This window comes from Dermacentor variabilis, chromosome 4 (genome assembly GCF_050947875.1).
Source record: "Dermacentor variabilis isolate Ectoservices chromosome 4, ASM5094787v1, whole genome shotgun sequence".
NCBI classification, from domain to species: Eukaryota; Metazoa; Arthropoda; class Arachnida; order Ixodida; family Ixodidae; genus Dermacentor; species Dermacentor variabilis.
The window spans coordinates 32,661,935-32,680,107 of NC_134571.1; the positions used below are offsets into that span (position 1 = coordinate 32,661,935).

At 46.3% G+C, this 18,173-nt stretch overlaps 1 protein-coding gene across 1 annotated transcript in view; it reads left to right on the forward strand.

Annotated features, from left to right (window-relative positions):
- Nucleotides 1–18,173, forward strand: part of LOC142578893 (cell adhesion molecule Dscam1-like) — a 175,901-nt gene that overhangs the window by 148,215 nt on the left and 9,513 nt on the right. Inside the window, exons 13-21 of the mRNA XM_075688563.1 lie at nucleotides 366–513; nucleotides 3,109–3,257; nucleotides 3,840–3,971; nucleotides 6,347–6,505; nucleotides 9,174–9,244; nucleotides 11,970–12,222; nucleotides 14,152–14,256; nucleotides 15,139–15,330; nucleotides 17,311–17,607. Coding sequence (XP_075544678.1) covers nucleotides 366–513; nucleotides 3,109–3,257; nucleotides 3,840–3,971; nucleotides 6,347–6,505; nucleotides 9,174–9,244; nucleotides 11,970–12,222; nucleotides 14,152–14,256; nucleotides 15,139–15,330; nucleotides 17,311–17,607 — 1,506 coding nt within the window. The remainder of the gene's footprint in view (nucleotides 1–365; nucleotides 514–3,108; nucleotides 3,258–3,839; nucleotides 3,972–6,346; nucleotides 6,506–9,173; nucleotides 9,245–11,969; nucleotides 12,223–14,151; nucleotides 14,257–15,138; nucleotides 15,331–17,310; nucleotides 17,608–18,173) is intronic.

Here is an 18,173-nt window from a genome sequence, read left to right on the forward strand (position 1 = left end):
CTTTAACGTGATAAATGAATACAGAGAAATGGAGCTAGTCTCGTGAAAGCACTAGGAGTGCACGAACGGAACAAATAGTGTTCACGGCTCTAGATGCCACTGGCATAAGCAGCACCGCTTCGATTATGTACTCCAAGGTTCGATCTTCTGGTAATCACGTTACTTCTTTCACAGCCCTTTCACAACCGATGATACCGAGTCACTCATGTATACCTGTGCCCTGGATCAAAACAAAATGGCAAAGCCATGCTAAAGCTCTCCGAACGACGTGGTTTCAGAACTTCTGTATTGCCTAGACCGCAGGAAGAGAGTTTAGGATTGGCCCGTTCTTTCTCACTCGTTTATTATTTTTTTTCGCAATGCAGGCAGCCCCCGTCTCTCGCCCAAGGAGTCCACAACCACGGCGAAGCGGGCAAGCGCGGTGCACCTCCAGTGCGAACCACATGGTGACACGCCAATGCGCTTCTGGTGGCTGAAAGACGGCGTGCCCATCGCGGCCATCGGTGACCACAGGTATTGGGAGGATGAAGATTGCGCCGGCCACTGGCGTATCTAGTCTCGCAAAGGCACGTCGGGCTATTGCACCGCCCAAGTGTCTCGTTTTACCTTCTGTTAGGTAAATATGCCACAGAGTTACATGGGATGTAAGCATGTCGCTTGTTACTAACACTGTTAAGAGGAAACGAACAAGGCGGCCAGACGGAGAACACGTAGGACTTATGCGCTCCACTAATTCCAATCATGCTATGTCAAGCAAGCGGTGGCTATGAGTAAAATCTTGCTAAGCGCCAACACTCGCTGGAAAAAAATCTATCTGTAATGGGATCTTCGGATGATTGTTTGTCGAGAACTTTAGAGAGCTTCCCAAAGGCTGATATTGCTCGAATTCTCCGAGAGCGGCGCTCCGGCTAAATTCAGAAGGTCCTTCCCCTTCGCCCATCTCCAGATCTGGCCGGTTCCCGGTCAAGTGACCTCGCCCGTGCCCGTGGTTGCACTCTCACTCAGTTCACGACAATGACGATTGCCATCCATCCCCGCCATCGCAACTGCTGGTCACGTTATTGGAAGTTTGCCTCACCTTTCGGTTCCTTCCCTGCCATTGCTCCGAAGAGCGGCTGGCCGTTAGGTGGGCGCAATACTTCTACTTAGACCTAGAATGCCTCCTGAATCGGTCCGCTAGGATTCGGATGGACTAGGTAACGTTAATAAAAAACTTAATAATTTCACAACATAACAATAAGAAACTTAATATCACATAAGAAATTTCAATAGGAGACGAAACGCCTCCCTTCCAGTGTATTTGTGGGAAGGCTATGCCCTCTATGGTTAGAGTCAATAGAACCCATGGTCGCACACGGAACCGGTCTACGTTTCGACCTTTCAAAGATAGTCTTTGGCTTTGCGACGTACCCCCTAGGCAGTCTAATTAATAATGTTTCACGTCTCCATAATCGTGACTAAACGAGCGCAATCATGATGCTGACCGTCCTATCTTGAGTCGCCAACGCCGGTGTCGGTGCTGCCAGCGTACGAATATTGTGCAGTAGCGATAGGCTGAGTTGCAGTAGTAGGCTGAGTTCTTTAGATTTTTTTATATCGGCGTGCTCGTCGTGAGCTATCTTCCATTTTCAACTCTTTAGAATGGCTAAGAAACGTAGCATTGACGGATTATTGTCACCTCCTAAGACTGGCCGCACGTCCCCCATGTTCTGCTGAGCTTTTAGCGCGTTGTAGTTCAGGGTATTGCAATCTGAAAACGCATCTACAAGACCCGTCACTATCTACTTCAAGCACTTGTGAAAGCTCAAGAACCATAAGACCCGGACGAGCAGTTGTCAGTTTGCATGCGGGAAGGAATTATGACGGCGCTTCCGTAGTAAGCGCCTGCTCGTTGGCACCTGTGCCCTCGTCTGGATCACCTTCAGCTGCAGCCACCGGTTTAACATCGTTAAATGAAGTTAAAAAAGCTTCTGTCAGCAGCAAAGTAGGTATAGCGAGAAGGCGTGCGTATCAGCACAATTTTTGTGGGGGTAGTTGGTGGATCAGGACATTAATTGTCACTTGCTTGGAGTGCTTGCATAAGGGACATTCGGCTTGCTTAAATACACCGCCCGGTAAGAAGGACTTCCAACTTAATAAAACAGGAGTTTCGGAATAACATCTTCCTGATAATATGATTAAAAAAGAAAACTTGACGACGTGTTTCCTTTATACCCTTCTGCTCTTAGTGCTGCAGAAGTGTGACGGCGTTCCTCCATTTTACATCCTAATGATTGATGGGGATTATGTGAGTTACAGCCCAATCGCCGATGGGTGGTACTGTGCAAGGCAGTACCGCCATGTGCGCTTTGAAAAGTGCAGGCAGCACTACCTTTGGTAGCACATAATCAGAATGAAGCTTTGCAAATACATATGGCATAAATGTGCCGTTTAGCAAACGATTGGAATGCACTTAACATGTCTGATGTTACCTGTTCGCAGGCACAATAACACTGGAGAACGAAATGAAGGGAATTTATTACTTCTTCCCCCCCCTCCCCAAATTAATCGTATATTTATATGCTGTGTCAAAGCTTTGGCATGGTTCAGAATCGAAGGTAGCCATTTTACACTTACACTCACTTCTGTCGTTGCTATACGAGTTGCATCACTTGCTTAATTCATAACCTTCTTTGCAAGCTCAGGGGAATTCAGTGAGGTACTTTACTAAAGGAAACGTTAGGCTTCATGCCCCATTTGAATGTGGCGTTATCAGCGTGGTCATTATCGACGCAAGAGATTGGTTTGCGCCTTCGCGTGTGAGCCCAGGCCACGTAAAAATCATGCAACTATTTCACGAAAGCTTAGAAAACACGTTTCTTATGTTTATGCTTGTTCGCATATATTTGTTAAAAACCGTGGTACATTGTTTAAAAGAAAAGCAGAAAAATGTTATTAGCAAGTTTCTAGAAGAGTAAGTGAAGGGAGAATATTGATATTATGCGAAGCTTTAGGATTAGCTGTTGTTAATTTAATAGAGACAAGTACTCTAAATCTTAGCTTTTAAAGCTGTTTGCTGCACCGCACTTTAAGGTTTCGGGAGGGCCAAGCATATTACTTCCTTTGCAGGTATTCCCAAGTCGAGCACGCTGACGCCAACAAGGCGAGGTCCACGCTGACCATCACGGATATACAAAAGTCGGATAACGCCCTCTTTACCTGTCACGCATCCAACGACTTCGGAGAAGACACCATCAACATAAACGTGGTTGTTCAAGGTAAGCCGTCTCGGAAAAGAACCAGCCAATGGTTTTCCACTAGAGAAAGAGTGCGTAAAGTCGATGCAAGCAAGTCAGACCGCCAAAAAGGTATCATTGCCTCCCTAACTCTGAAATTCCGTAAACCTTAGGTTAAAACATAAAAGTCAACTTGTACTTTTTTCGTAGCTTCTATCTAATTATGAAACTTCCTTTTCGTAACAACCTTTGCTCAGTAGCTAGCGCTCTTGCGTCCGCCGTTGACGAGAGCGATCGGCATGATAACAAGACGATCGCCACGCAAATGCCAATCGTAGACAACATTTACGTAAAAAAAAGAATACGCGTCCTGAATTTCTCATCAGAAAGACCCACATCTGTGGACGTTCTTTTATGGAAGCAGCGTCAGTGATTGCCCATTACCGAGGTGATAGGTCTTCATTAGGCCGATCGCTGTCATTAGTGGCATGAACCCGAGCGCGGACCGGCGAGGAGACGCCCTTACGCAAGGGAAGCTTTGTGAATGCGGGGCAAGAAAACAAATTATGGCATCCGCGTTACCTAGCAGCGGTATTGTTCAGTAGTATATATTATCTCTGACAGATGTTCCCGGAATACCTGACAGCCTCCAAGCCAGCGAGGCGTCCAGCAGGTTCGTGCGACTCGCCTGGACAGAGCCCTTCAGCGGAAACATGCCGATAACGCAGTACCTTTTGCGATGGACAAACAAGGAAGGTTCGTCTTCACCTTTATGCTAAATATTGCTTCTCTTCTGGAACGAACGCTACATTTCGCACTGATGAGGGCGGTGACGCTTGGCAAATATGCATGTAGCTACGACATGCCACTCAACGTGACTGCCCACTGGCCAGAATGTGTTGTGAGACGTTGATGGAAATGAAGTGATCATAATTTATAGTGATAGAAACAGCACGGGCTGTTTGGGATTTTAGTAGGAAATACAAAAAAAAAGTAAGAAATACCAGTTTGTGGCGAGGCCTGGTGGTGGAAATCTTGATACTTCGAAATGTAGTCAAGAGGTTACTGTACATAAGTCGACTGTCATTAAGTACAGTACAATTATTGCTTAAAATTGCAGTTAGTATATTATTAGACACTTGCGCTTTATTCTATGCGTATTATGAAGTAAAGAAAGTCCACGCTAACGGGCGGCGCTCGCGTCGCCCCACATGCATGGCGGCGCACATATACTGTTGTAAGCGGGCGAGTATAGCGCGAGTTTGGCAAGCACCTCGAGTTTTATGATCTCCCTGTGATACAAGATGCCATCGACGAGTTGTGCCGTAAATAGGTACGTTTTTTACCTTCGTGTCGGCGCCTCTGTCACACTGTACCGACGCCGAACTCTCCGCCGGCCCCCCTCAGGTTGTCGGCGCCGGCACAGTGTGACAGAGGGGCCCACACGAAGGAAGAAACGCTGTCGCTAACAGTTGGCAGACCGAAATCGGTGTGGGGTCGTCCTACTGTGAGTGAGCCGGCATTTGTCAGGCGCGCTGCTTGTGGCGGGGACGGTGGCCTATCGTGCAAGTCGGATTTGTCGCTTCCGCTGCCGCTTTCGTCCATCGAAGCATGACATTGGGGTGTTACTTCGTAAGGATCTAAATTCTGAGCACGCATGCGAGCTGAAATCCTTTGTTCCAGCTCGCTCAGGTCTTCGAGAGCCGACATCGGAAATCAGAAGCACACGCTTGGCTACAGCAACACGAACCGCGTATCACGTGTAAAAGCGTCATGTCAATTTCGCTGCGCGTGGTTTCCATTTGACTAGACAAATACCAAAGCAGATGGACAGGAAACCGCAAGAACACATAGCTATTATCGCAGAAATACTTTTAACATTTTGGAAAACATGAATTGCAGGAACATCGACTCGATAAACAAAATAATACTTTCTCACACCTATATACGGCCGCACTTGTAGTTTGCTTCCCACTAGTGCCGGCCTTTAATCGCTATGGCGCTCACCTATCACAGCTTTCAGCATGCTTCCAGTGAACTACTTCATCCTCACAACAGATCGACAAATTCTGATAAAAAATGTCCCAGGGCATTTTACGCGTTACTACTTTAAGCTTTCGATTGCACTAAAAAAAGTGGATACCATGAAAATTGGTCTGTCCCTTTAAACAAAGACGCACGTAACTGCTTAGTGGCTGGTTTTGAAATCACAGACCAAACTTACTGAAGGAAAATATTCACCGACGATTGCGATACTCCCTAATGCGAAATTTGAGCGAGGCTCGAGTTTTCATTTCCCGATACATTGGCAAGCGCGGACAATCTTTCTCGTGTGCCATGTTCCAAACGGAGCGAGGTGTGACGCATCTGTCTCGCTAATCGGGAGATCGCGAGAAGCAGTGCGTTTGTGACGCGTGGCTGCGATTCACAGCAGCCGCCGCACAGACCTCCGCTCTTACAGCACTTTGTTTCCATAAAGGCGACGCGCACTACTCTGGTGCCATAGCGTAGCCATCGTCGGCGCACAGCCCGTCTTGCGCGCCGCTATACGCTTTTCTTCCCACGCTTTCGTTCCACCAACGACGAGAGAGGCTCTTCATCGCGGGGAAGTCGTGCCACCAGTGTCAGCGGGGACAACGCCCAAAGGAGCATCCCATCGAGCCTTACTCGTAGCCGCTTGCCATCGCCGCTTGCCATCGCCGCTTCCAGGAGCAGTGATCCCCGTCACACACGCTGGTACCGCGGACTGACCTCAGCAGCAGACGCCCCGAACGAGCGTAGCCCTACCCACCTCACGGCACCTCCCCCCCCCTCGCCCCTCTGAAGCGCAAATGAGATCGCCCACGCAGCTGCGGATGCCGTGACCGCAGGCAACTCAGCGCATGCGCAGTCCGTCGTCCCTCCGCTCCTCCTTTGCTTTCCGCCTCATGGTTTCTCTGCACCCTCCTCCTCTGTTCGCTATGGCCTTTCTTTCATCTACCGCTGCGGTCCGCGTTTACTTTCATTCTTCGCGGTACTCGTTCGCTCGGTTACGATGACGCCACCGACGCTCACCACAACGGTGGGCTATTAAGAGCTGCGCTCTAAGAGGTGCCTTATGCTGAGCGGAGACATGTTTTTGCTTACCGCAGGCACTTGGGAAGACAGCGTGTCGGTGTCCGGCACCGAGACCAAGGTGACCGTGCGGGGATTAGAGCCCTCCGCTTCGTACCTGTTCACCGTAAGAGCGGAGAATGCCATAGGGCCCGGTGCTTACACTTCGCCGTTGGAAGTCCACACCGATGACGAACGTAAGTGAACCTGCTGATGCATTACGCAATCTATGACTCAAGATTTCACACCTTAATCAAAGAAAAGACCAGATTACACCGAAGTGCAGATTTTTGGAACGGAGTCCTCATACACTGGTAGTTTCTGGAAGGTAATTGCTACTTTAGAAAAATTGGAAGCAGATTGAGGTAGAAGAAGCTGTTGAGGAATATAGTTTATGTATGCTTATGCATCATGCCCGTGCGTTTCCCCCACTGAATTCCCGATTCGAGGTGTCCAGAGTATGCAGCTGCATGAAGTACCACAATGCGGAGAGACCGAAATGGATAACTCCTAGAGACATATTTGAGGACCTGAAACTATGCAGATCGCAAGAAATCTTCGTCAATAAAGTACTAGCCAATACGGCCACTACCTCAAGCATCATGCATAAATAGCAGACCGTTGTCGACCAAAGAAGGGGCACAAGTGTTATTGCTCCTAGTCGAGGCATATTTTGTATTTATGCGTCGCAATACTGCTGCGTCTGATATTGCAGTGCTCAGCATTTCAAAATGAACAAAATGACGACATCTGCAAACAGCAAACGCACGGATATTGAAGCATTACAAGAGGCCATTCGAGCTAAACCAGAGCACCTTGTTACGCAAGCCCGATTCGGTATAGCTTGTGGTCTGGCACGCACCATTTAGTGAGGGCCTATTTACCCTATTGTACATGAAGGACTTATTAATATTAACTTTTGAGCTGCATTATCACGTATTTAAAACTGCTTATGCGTACCATTCGTATGCTTTCTAGAGCTAACTGAGTATGTATGTATGTATGTATGTATGTATGTATGTAAGTATGTATGTATGTATGTATGTATGTATGTATGTATGTATGTATGTATGTATGTATGTATGTATGTATGTATGTATGTATGTATGTATGTATGTATGTATGTATGTATGTATGTATGTATGTATGTATGTATGTATGTATGTATGTATGTATGTATGTATGTATGTATGTATGTATGTATGTATGTATGTATGTATGTATGTATGTATGTATGTATGTATGTATGTGCATCTACTTATCGATTATACGCGTAAGGCATCTTGCTACTCGACCCTGACTACTTTCTGTTGACTTAACGTTGCACTGCAACTGTCATTCGCGCGTTGAATAGGCACAGTGAAACCACATTTGCATTTTTTCTGCCCCCCATAGCATCGGCTATGATGTTGAAGCAATGATCTTCTTACGATGATGATGATGATGATGATGATGATGATGAAGGTGCCGTTGTAAACGCTTAAGGTATGTTTTTATCGGCAACGGGTTATTCGTGGCAACATATGTCAGAAAGCGTGCCTCATTCCGCGAGAAAAAAATATTTGGGGCGATATCTCTCTGATTTAATATGACCGCTATATGCGTGAAGACGAAGGAGTCTTTTTTCTTGTTGATCGTTGCTGATGTATCTTCGAACGCTTTGATTCTTTCTCACTTAGCCATCGCCTTCTTCTCTACTTACGTATTTGTCCTACGTTGACGTTTCTACTTGATCCTTCCATCATTCCCTCTACAACTTTCGTCAGCTGCTGCAGCGGCGGCGACCCCAAGCCTTACCGCCGCACGTTATTTTTCGAACACCTTGGTGACTACTTTCACCCAAGCGGATGGCAACCGCTGAACAAACGGCGAGCACAACGCTTAAGTGCCCTGCGCCGCCAGACATATATTACGCAACTATCGTATCTCGTGTGAGGGTGATTCGGAGGCAGGTGAGGGTGCTGCCCGACTGCGTGTGGATGCAGTTGCGACACGCAAACGTGGTCATACCATCCTGGGTTAATCGGCGAATACGGCACTTAGCCTTAAAAGCGTTTCTGTTAATGCACACCTCGCAGCCGAGGAATTGAAGCCAGCAGGAGGGGCCCAGAGAGATTAACGTCGGTTCGTATAAGCATTCGTATCATAATTGCGCCGCTTCGTAAACTGGTATTCTACGCATCATTTTTTGCCAGGAATCTCCTTGATAGAATTACATCACATACTACGCGGAAAGCCAGCAATCTATTAGCCTACGCATTCTGAGGGACGAACATCTCAGAACTGATAATAGCCTCAATGTTTTTAACCTCTCTTTTTTTACTTTTCTCTTTACATTCGTTAGTCGCTGGAGTTTATTTTTGATCATCGGTATAGCCTGCTCTTCGGAGGACTTGTTTCCTCCGGGCGTCATAATTTTTTAAACTACAACAAGCATTCTTGCTAGCAAATGCAACATGTATTCTTGTTGGATTTGACCTGAGCGGGATTGCCTCGAGTTACTTCATTTGAAAGTATGCATCAAGGATGTTAAGCTGAGATTAATTGTTATATTACGGAGTTTAATTTTTATATATTATAGGAGTATTTCAGGCGCCTTATTTCGCATGCGTTTCTTTACCGAAAGAGACTTCAGTACTGACTTTTTGAATCAGTTGAACTCTTCCCTGAAGTAGACTATGGATAAAATCGGGAATATTATTTTATAGGCGGCTTTGCGTGTCTCTTAGCAAATATTTAATTGCAATTTAAAATCTTTCTCAACTAAAAATTAAAAGTTGGGAAAGTATGCATTTTTGTTACGGTAAATGCTGCTACACATGTACAACGTTTGAAATGTCTTCTTGTTTCTTGCGGTCTTCGCAGCCCCTCGAAATGCGCCGAGTAACATTCATCTCACACCTATCGATTCCAGAAGCATAGCAGTAAAATTTGAGGTGAGTATGTGCCGTCTGTCTACTAAATATGCTAGCTCACTAACCTCGTAGAACAAGAGTATGCTGCTTGCCTGCAGCGGATGGACAAGAGAATTTTCAATATTTGTGCGTCATGATTAAAAATCTGAGCAACGAAAATCATGAGCATAAGGTATCCAGGGTCTATTATGAAATTATACACGTAGAGTTTATTTTATCGGAAAAAATGTTGTTTCATAAAAAAGCGTTTGTTTCATTCGAGTGAATCCAGCTATGGTATATAAGCAGCCAGTCAAATATCTAAGCAGCCGTCCCTCTCTATTTTATTTACCAGAACTCTTGCAGTTTGTATACTCACAACGTTAGGCGTCACAAATGTGCAAGTGCCTTTTGTAATCTATAATGAAGCCACTCTTAAAAACAGAAAAAATGCCATGAGTACCTGTGCACTGCCTCATTGCTATAAATTTTATCCTGTTTACACTACCTGCAATTATCTTTTCCCCTTTAAAGCGGTCTAAGGCGTAAGCCAAGCGGAGAAAGCCTATTGAATTTTTGTTTCTTGTGCACTTCTGAAGTCAAATTTTCGTAACTCGCCTCGTGGGGCCTGCTGACATACAGCTTATTCCGTCATGCGTCAATAAGCTGTTGTACCATGGGGGACAGAACTGCGCAGGACGCGGCTCCAACGACCGGAGCAGGGTAAAACTGCATCGCTGCGCCGTCTGGTGATGGTTCGCCTGGTTCGAGACAGAGCTTGCGCCCTGGTTTGCGTGCAAGCGTGCATACTCGCTGGCTGCTTCACGCGAGTTGCTCGTCGCACGGGAACCTTCCGCGAGATGCCGCTGTGTGGGCATCGGCTGGGAGCGTGACTTGCTTGCAATCCAGTTTATAAACGCACGGCACATGCGGCTTTATCGGCAGCGTGATTGTTGTTAGCTGTGGCCCGTGATTTCCGTATGACTTTTCATTTTACGCTTGGGCACGCGCAGCAGACGCTTTGAACCGGTGCCGTCATAGCGGCATCTCGCGCAAGGTTCGCGGGTAAAGAGAAACTCGCGTGAAGGCGACAGCCAGTACACGCTTGCGGCCAATACACGCAACCAGTAGACGCGCATGCGCTCATTCTTGATCTTGAATCAGGTGAATCATCATCACTAGATGCCGCAGCAACGCAGTTTTCCCCTGCTCCGGCCGTCGGAGCTGGACAGTTCTGTCCGCTAAAGCACGTACAAGTGTTGCGAATACATCTTATAATGCTTGTCAACATCTATGTGGGCTATGTATAAACCAGGAACCTCCTCGCTTAGCCTATCACCCGATGTATTATTCACCGTAATGGACATCAGCAACGTTGCAAAGAGCCATCAACAGCTTCAAACATCATGTTAGCACGATCGTAGAAAGCGTTCTCGCAGAAAAAGAATCGGGAACGGTTTGAGCGCACAGATAGTTACCAATAGAACAATTGAGCTGAACTAGAAGAATGAGTATTATAATAATTTTATAAAGAAGTACAACCAAATTACGCATGAATGATGTGTAAAAGTAGAAAATAAATTGGCAACTAACGCTGAAAAACCACGAACAGAGAAGTTCAGTATGGTCTTGTCCGGTTGGCTAGCGGACACTTAAGAAAAAAGAAAGGTAGAGGGGGAAATGATGAGAAATGAGATATTCACAAATAAAATACGACCCGTAATATATTTCGCGTAGTACACGCCTCGAAATTCATGATGTCTTTATGTCCCTTTTTCTTAAAGTCATCCTGACATACTATAGAAAATATACTAAGCGGAAGGCTGATGTATCCACGTGATAGCATTGTACAAAACAGTCACCGACATTTGCTGTTGTTGGCACAATACTCCCGCCAGGCCGATAACGGAGGCAGTTTAATCAAAGCAATGGGTGAAACGAACCCGAGGTTTGTAATACTACAGAAACGTCGAGAATTGCAAAATAAGTGTGGTGTTTGATCACGTGCTTTGAGCGTGTTGCATCATAAATATAAAATAAAATAAAAGCTGTATGTCATAAAGTAATCGTAGTTCACGGATGACCATGGCACAACGTTGATGTGGATGTCGATTGACAATACTCTTGTGATAGAATGCCATAATGCTATCGTATTTCAGTTGCTCAGGTGTAGCAAAAGGACCTGTCAGTCTTTCCACCGTCCAAAGTGAATGTTCGACTGCATTTAGTCTAGTTCATAACATCACTCGAAATTAGACAAATCAAGCAATCACCCCCTTCCCCTCAAAAAAGGTTTAGCAGAAATTCAGTATTTCGGAATCATTCAGACTCTTTCTACAGGGGTGACTTCGGTAAGCTCCAAAAACATATGATATATTCGGCTCGATTCCCTGGCGGTTGTTAGTTGTTACCTTGGAAGGGGACCTTGCGTGAAAGTAGGTTGGGGGCAACGCTCTTAACGAGTGGTTCATTGCCCCGGCAGCGGCTTGGTCATGCCACGACTAAAGGTGTATAGAGCCACTTCCGAAGGCCCCTCAGTATCAAGGGCGACGGCGCTAAGAATATCAATTATGTGGCCGCACGTATCGCAGTGTTCGGCGCCGGCGTTGCACTGGCTGTCCAGCTGAACTGCGTCCTTGCTCTGTCTTTGCAACATGGCATAATCTTTTAGAAAATGTGGAACGTCCTCGTTTAGTATTGTATATTGAAAAGCTGCACGTGGAGTCGAACGAGCGTGTCTCTTTCCCTCCCCGTCCCACGCAACCAGCACCCGTCCTCTCCCAGCCCACCGGGCAGCAGCAGAAGCAGTGATGGGGGTGGTGGACGAGTGGATGGCTACTACGTTGCCTACCGTCGACAGGGTTCGTCAGAACCCCTGCGCTATCACACGCTGCACGAGCGAGAGGGTGTCCTCTCCGGTTTGGACAAGGACACCCGCTACGAGGTGATCGTGCAGGCCTACAACGCCAAGGGACCGGGGCCCCCTTCTGGGACGCATGTCGTGCGCACCCTGGCGGCAGGTGAGAGCAGAAAGGTCGCGCGTCCATGGGCATGTGCGCCGTTAAGTTAGCCTTTAAGAGTGCAATTTATTTCAGAGTTGTGGGTGGCGTGAAATAACACGCAAAGTTATAGGGAAGGTGAAGTACGGTGACGAGCTTTTGGCCAAAGCAAGATCACGCAGCTTATAGTAGCAACGCCTTTAGGAACGAACCATTCATCAATCTTGAGAAGATATTTGTGGAAGCAGGACCTGGTGTAGTCTAGGGATTCCTATTGCTCTGTACTATTCGTTTTCTATCATCTACCGTTCACGACCAGCCGATCATAATGAGAACTTATCGGAGCGCCGCTTATACGCACAAGAATATAATAGTATTAGAATCGTTTGACCATTCCTGATCAGGGTATATGTATTACAACTGCAGTTTCTTTACTTGTAGCACGGCGTTTAGCGTTCCAAGGCAACTCATGTTCACCAAAATTACTGTGCGCGAGAGTTCTTCCTTTTATCTTCACCAGCTGTCGGCGACAACGTATGAAACGATGTCAGTTTTTTTCGCTTACGTTACATGTATTAGCGTGTTAAAGGCCCCGTGTCGCAGATTATACGGTATCGGCGTCCGGCGCCGGCGTCCCCGTGAGCGAATATATATATATATATATATATATATATATATATATATATATATATATATATATATATATATATATATATATATATATATTTATATATATGCGCCACGCTTTGCTATATGACATGCGGTATATGCGGGTTATATTGCCACTACATTCTTGACGAAGGTATGCTTCGGGGATATTAAAAATGACAGCCTACAAACAATTGTCATGAAACAAAACACCGACAGCGCGTGCCTTTTATGATAAATCTTCTCAGACTTAAATTTTAAAAGCGCGAAACCATAACATAAACTTGAAGATAATGTAATTTCTTTGGCGCGGCTGTGCACTGCCTCAGGGATCTTTCAGAAAGCTCACCTTCGTGCGTAGCGTTCGCCGCCATCGCTTCCCGGTAAACATTGCCGTTGCATAAGATGCAGTTGTCGGGAAGCGTGAGAAGCAGTCAGGGATCTTTGAATTCTATTGCGTTCCACTTTTAAAGGCGAAGCTTCATTGCGTCCTCCAAACTTCTTCTTCTTCTTCTTCTTCGATAACAAGCTGTCCGAAGTAATGAAGGCACGAGAAAATGGAGATGACAGCTGATAATTATAGCCTATATAGTGGAATGCTTGTATATCCTATAAATTTTTAATAATTCCGACACGTGAACCTCTGACTCACATGGTTTTAAATGTATTGTTCCTTTAGAAGCCATGTGACTTGGTTAACGAGGGTATGCGTATATTTGAGTGGTACTTTGGATGTTCAAATAACTGCAGCTCTGTGACTATATTGCGGATCATCAAGGCGCATTCTTCCTATATGCAAACAATTCTGGTGTTTGCAATGTGTCATAACACTCTCGGGATATTGATTTGCAGAAAACTCGCTTTCGCTTTTGCAAAAGAGGCACGGGTGATGAGGATTGTCTAGCTCAGATCATCTCTGTTTAGTTATTTCAAGTAAGTAGATTCGTAACCAGGGCAAAACACCACTGCTTATTACCTGGTGACGAGCTTTTCGCCTAAGCATAAGCGCGCAGCTTATAGTTAGCAAAGCCTTTTGGAACGAACCATTCATCACTCGGGCCCCTCGGTTAACCTCCTTTCTTCTCGTTCACTGCTTAGTGCAGGAGGTTACAATGAGGTGCATCAAATTAAGATACAAGAACATCGCAATGCACCATAATGGTATTGTTAGACATAATTAATGCTTTGATCCACCATTCAATGCATACGAGAGCAATGTGTTACCGTTGAATGAAGTAACCTCGGCATCTTCGTTCACCACAGCGGTGAGCCATAGCTGATTGCGCATCTTTGATGTTGCAGATCCCCCTCCGCCGCCAACGTACCGTGTGGTGGGCACCTCAGCTCGGGCCATTTCGCTGGCTTGGGAGAGGCCGGTCATCCCTTTCGACGATCCCCCAATCAGAAGTAAGCCCACGCGCTGCATTATTGACAGCGTAGGCTGCTTCGCCGCCAGTGATGACGTGGCCCGTTGCAGGAGGCGAAAGAGACCCGTTCTGCTCGCTTATTTGGAAAGAAATAGTCCAACGACGGAACAACCTTGTGACTTGCGATAAAATGGATATGGATGAGATGGAATTGCGAGTCGATTTATGGATAATTTAAAATGCTTCGGATCGTTTGAATGCATATATGATATGTGCCTCTAACTACGTGATGACAAGATTCTCTCCCCCCCCCCCTCCACCCTATGGCTAAGATGAGTAATCCCCGGTGTGGCTTACCCAGTATCCTTCAGGTGCACTCTTCAAGGAGAATATTTTACGAAGTCCGTTAAGCATATAAGTGTTGAAGAATGTACAGTTTAATGCTGCGCGAGTTGAAGTGGACAGCATAGATGTCTGCCTTGTTTGTTTTGCTTGTTTCCGAGCCCCGAAGAAGTAGCGTGAGTAGTCTACATGTGCCACACCAGCACCTCGGACGGCACTTTTCCGGATAGTTAAGAATTCTGGTTTCCATATATGATATATGTCAACCTATACTGAACAGGAGAAAGAACATGTGAAACGGTGCGGCATTATTTCTCCCTTATTTCAGCGCCGTGCATGGCATGCTGGCGACTATAGAACTTCTTTTGGTTGCAGCGCTTGGGCCTTAGAATGTGCCCACATAACCTTATCATATCGTGTGACGCGCTGTACGCTACAAAGGTAGCGTTCTGTCAAGCTTCATCGCAAGTAGGCAGCTGTAAAAATTCAACAGAAAATAATTACCCGCATCACTAAGCTATGAATACTCTCCGTTCTGTTTAACTTTGCCTCTCTCTCCTTTTCTCTCTCTCTTTCGCAGGCTACTATGTGTCGTGGAGATTGGAAGGCGACGAGCACCCTTGGCGGGAGCAGTCATTGGGTAGCGACAGGACCAGCTTTGCGCTGTCCGGTCTCGCGTGCGGCACGAGGCACCAACTGCGCATGCGCTCAGCCAGCGACGTTGGACGGGGACCCGAAGGGAATGTCGTCACCGCCTCCACCGAAGGGAACCGTAAGTTTTACTTCTCACTGATGTTACGGCAAGGGACTGTTAGTTGCGTGAACTGAACTTAAGGTGCGCATGGGGCACATTCAAAGGAACCATGGGCGCTCTATGTATGACTCATTAAGGCCACCATCCCGTTGAAGTAACTTGATAACTGATAAGGCATAGGAAACACACTAGACCTTTGTCGTTTCTCTATGTTTTAACTCTTTAAAGCCTAGTGTTCTCTCTTTGATAACCGGTGTTATTGATACGTTTTACAGCGAAGGACCCTGTGCCGTCGTTGTAGGACTTCACTAAAAAGGGGCCATTTGACCTAGCAGGGCAGGAAAAGAAAAGCTCAACGCGGGGAAAGGGGTTGGAGTGACCCCTTTCCCCCTTTGAGAATGCTATCTTATATACGGATCTTATACGGTTGTCACACGGTGCATTTTCGGCGATCGAGCCAGATCGGCATCGAATTTATTAACGATTAATCTCACCCTGTCGAGAAAGAATCAAATATTATAATGGCGGTTTGTGGCCAACTAACAGTGCCCACGATTGAAACGCGATACTAAGAGCGGATGTCTGCCGGCAGGCGGCCACGTCAGTTGTCAAACCAATCCGACCAATAGTCAGAACGATTGCGGCGCCAGCATCTCCAGTAGTGGGCCTTGTGCCCAATATACGGAGCTTTGGATCAGTGGTTCCGCACATTCCACCCCAGCTACAACTATGGGAAGACCACGAGCAGTGCGTACTCCTGAGGGAGAACCTACTCTCCGTTTCAGCAAACGTATACTTTTGCGAAGCCTAAGGTTGAGGGTCACTTGTGTTTACTACTTCAAATCTTTTTTGTTTGTTTTGTTCCCTGCTAGTTTATTAGTATTCCCTACTATATATTAAAATATTTCTTTTTCTCCTTAAAACAAGTTTCCGTGTACGATATAGTTATATGTGGGTTAGACGACGCTGTAACCTTCCCACTAATTCCCGTCAAGAAACTGTAAACGGGGGGAGAAATTGCCCACTCGAAGAGCTCTGCGCTCGCAGGAGCACTAGGCTTCCGAATGACTGTCTTAGATGTCGTCGCTGTTATAGTAACCTACATTGTAGAAGCGTCTAAGAGCAGAAACTTAGTAATTTTCTCTACAGAAACGTTAGGTGCAAGTATACTTAAGGGTACTGCAGTGCGCTATTAAAGAAAACAATAACTGGCACCCTGGCTGTACGCCTCGTAGCAAACTGAAAGTTTAAAACGTATTCCTGTCAATGCTGCTGCGCATTTGTACAGTTTATTGCATCTCTTGGAAGATATCAGGCATCCGATGCTTAGCTGTAATGAACATCCGTAAATAGCCAAAAAGAAGCTGCGGCTATAACGTGAGTGGCCTGGTTACGGCCCCGGTTACGACCCAGGCTGTCCAGATTAACGAGCTTGAGGAATGCACTGCTCAAGGTCGCTACATCGTGGTTTCTAACTGCAGCAACGCTTCCATGTCCCTTTGTCACTTTAGGCCATGTACATGTTTATCTGACCCGGACGAACGTGTCATGCCAACTTCCTTTTTGCGCATCATGACAATGGCGCTTTCATGTTGATAGACACTTTTCAGAACGACCCAGAAAGCGACGACTGCGCGTTATCTCGTGGGGTATGTGCCCCAACGGTTCTACGCGTCTCACGGAAATCGTCCCGAAGGTAACGACACCACAATTAGGAGTCGAGAAATAGCCAAACCATTCACGGTCTCGGCAAAGTTGCGTTTTGCAAATTGCACCCTCCATCACGTCAAGCCTCAATAACGTCTTATCCCATGTTTCACGACGAAGAAGGTGCAGAAAAAAATGAAACATTAAGAAGCTCCCAGCCCTAACTAACGCATAGATGGCAAGGACGCCTTATATAAATCGCAGGGTGGCCGCACTACTGTGAAGTTCGTCGAGGCTTAGATGGACACCGCGAAGAGCGCGCTTGTCGCAGCGACTCGTCGCTTTCTGCAGGCCCCGTGCTCCAGCAGCCGGACCGTCTGGTGGCGAGCAACTCCAGCGCGGCCTGGCTGCACCCGGAGGCGTGGTGGCACGGCGGCTGCCCCATCAGCCACTTCACCGTCCACTACCGGCGCAGCGCCGAGACGGACTGGACGCTGGCGACCAGCCACCTGCCCTACAGGCGCGACGAACCGTTGGTGCTCTCCGGCCTGGAGTCGGGATCGTGGTACGTGCTGCTCATGGTGGCCCACAACGACGCCGGCAGCACCACGGCGCAGGTCAACTTCGCCACACTGACGCCTGACGGAGGTCCGTAGCCGTCCGCTTTTTGTCGAACTAAACGCTTATTTAATTTTTTTTAAGTAATTGCTTTCACTTTCACGAAACATTTAAAAGCAGTTTAAATGGGGAGTAAGGATGCCCAGTGGTTTCAAGAAGCGTAGGCGGGATATTCTGCCAGAGGAGTAAAAAAGTAAAATAAAAATAGAGCACTTATGTGATAAAAAGATTTGCAAGTGCATTGATAAAAATAAGAATAGCATAAAATATTAGCGAGAAATAACCGTCAATCACTCAGGTAAAGAAACAGAAAACCAAATGTGCATCAAACAACGATTTCAATTTAATTTTAAGCGTGCAGCTGAATAGGTGTAGCGTCTTTAACACCAGCTTAGGAATTCCAAAACGATTTGGAAGAATGAAGTGTAGTGTGCTTACCATAGATAGTATTCATATTTGACAAAAGAAAGTTGTGCATCGCCGGAAGCCCAGTTATGTTAGGAATAGAAAGCAAATCAGCTCTAAATATAACAGTATATTGTAATTATATTTTATTGCATGCATCCATTAAAATAAAAGATACGAGAAGTAGGTCC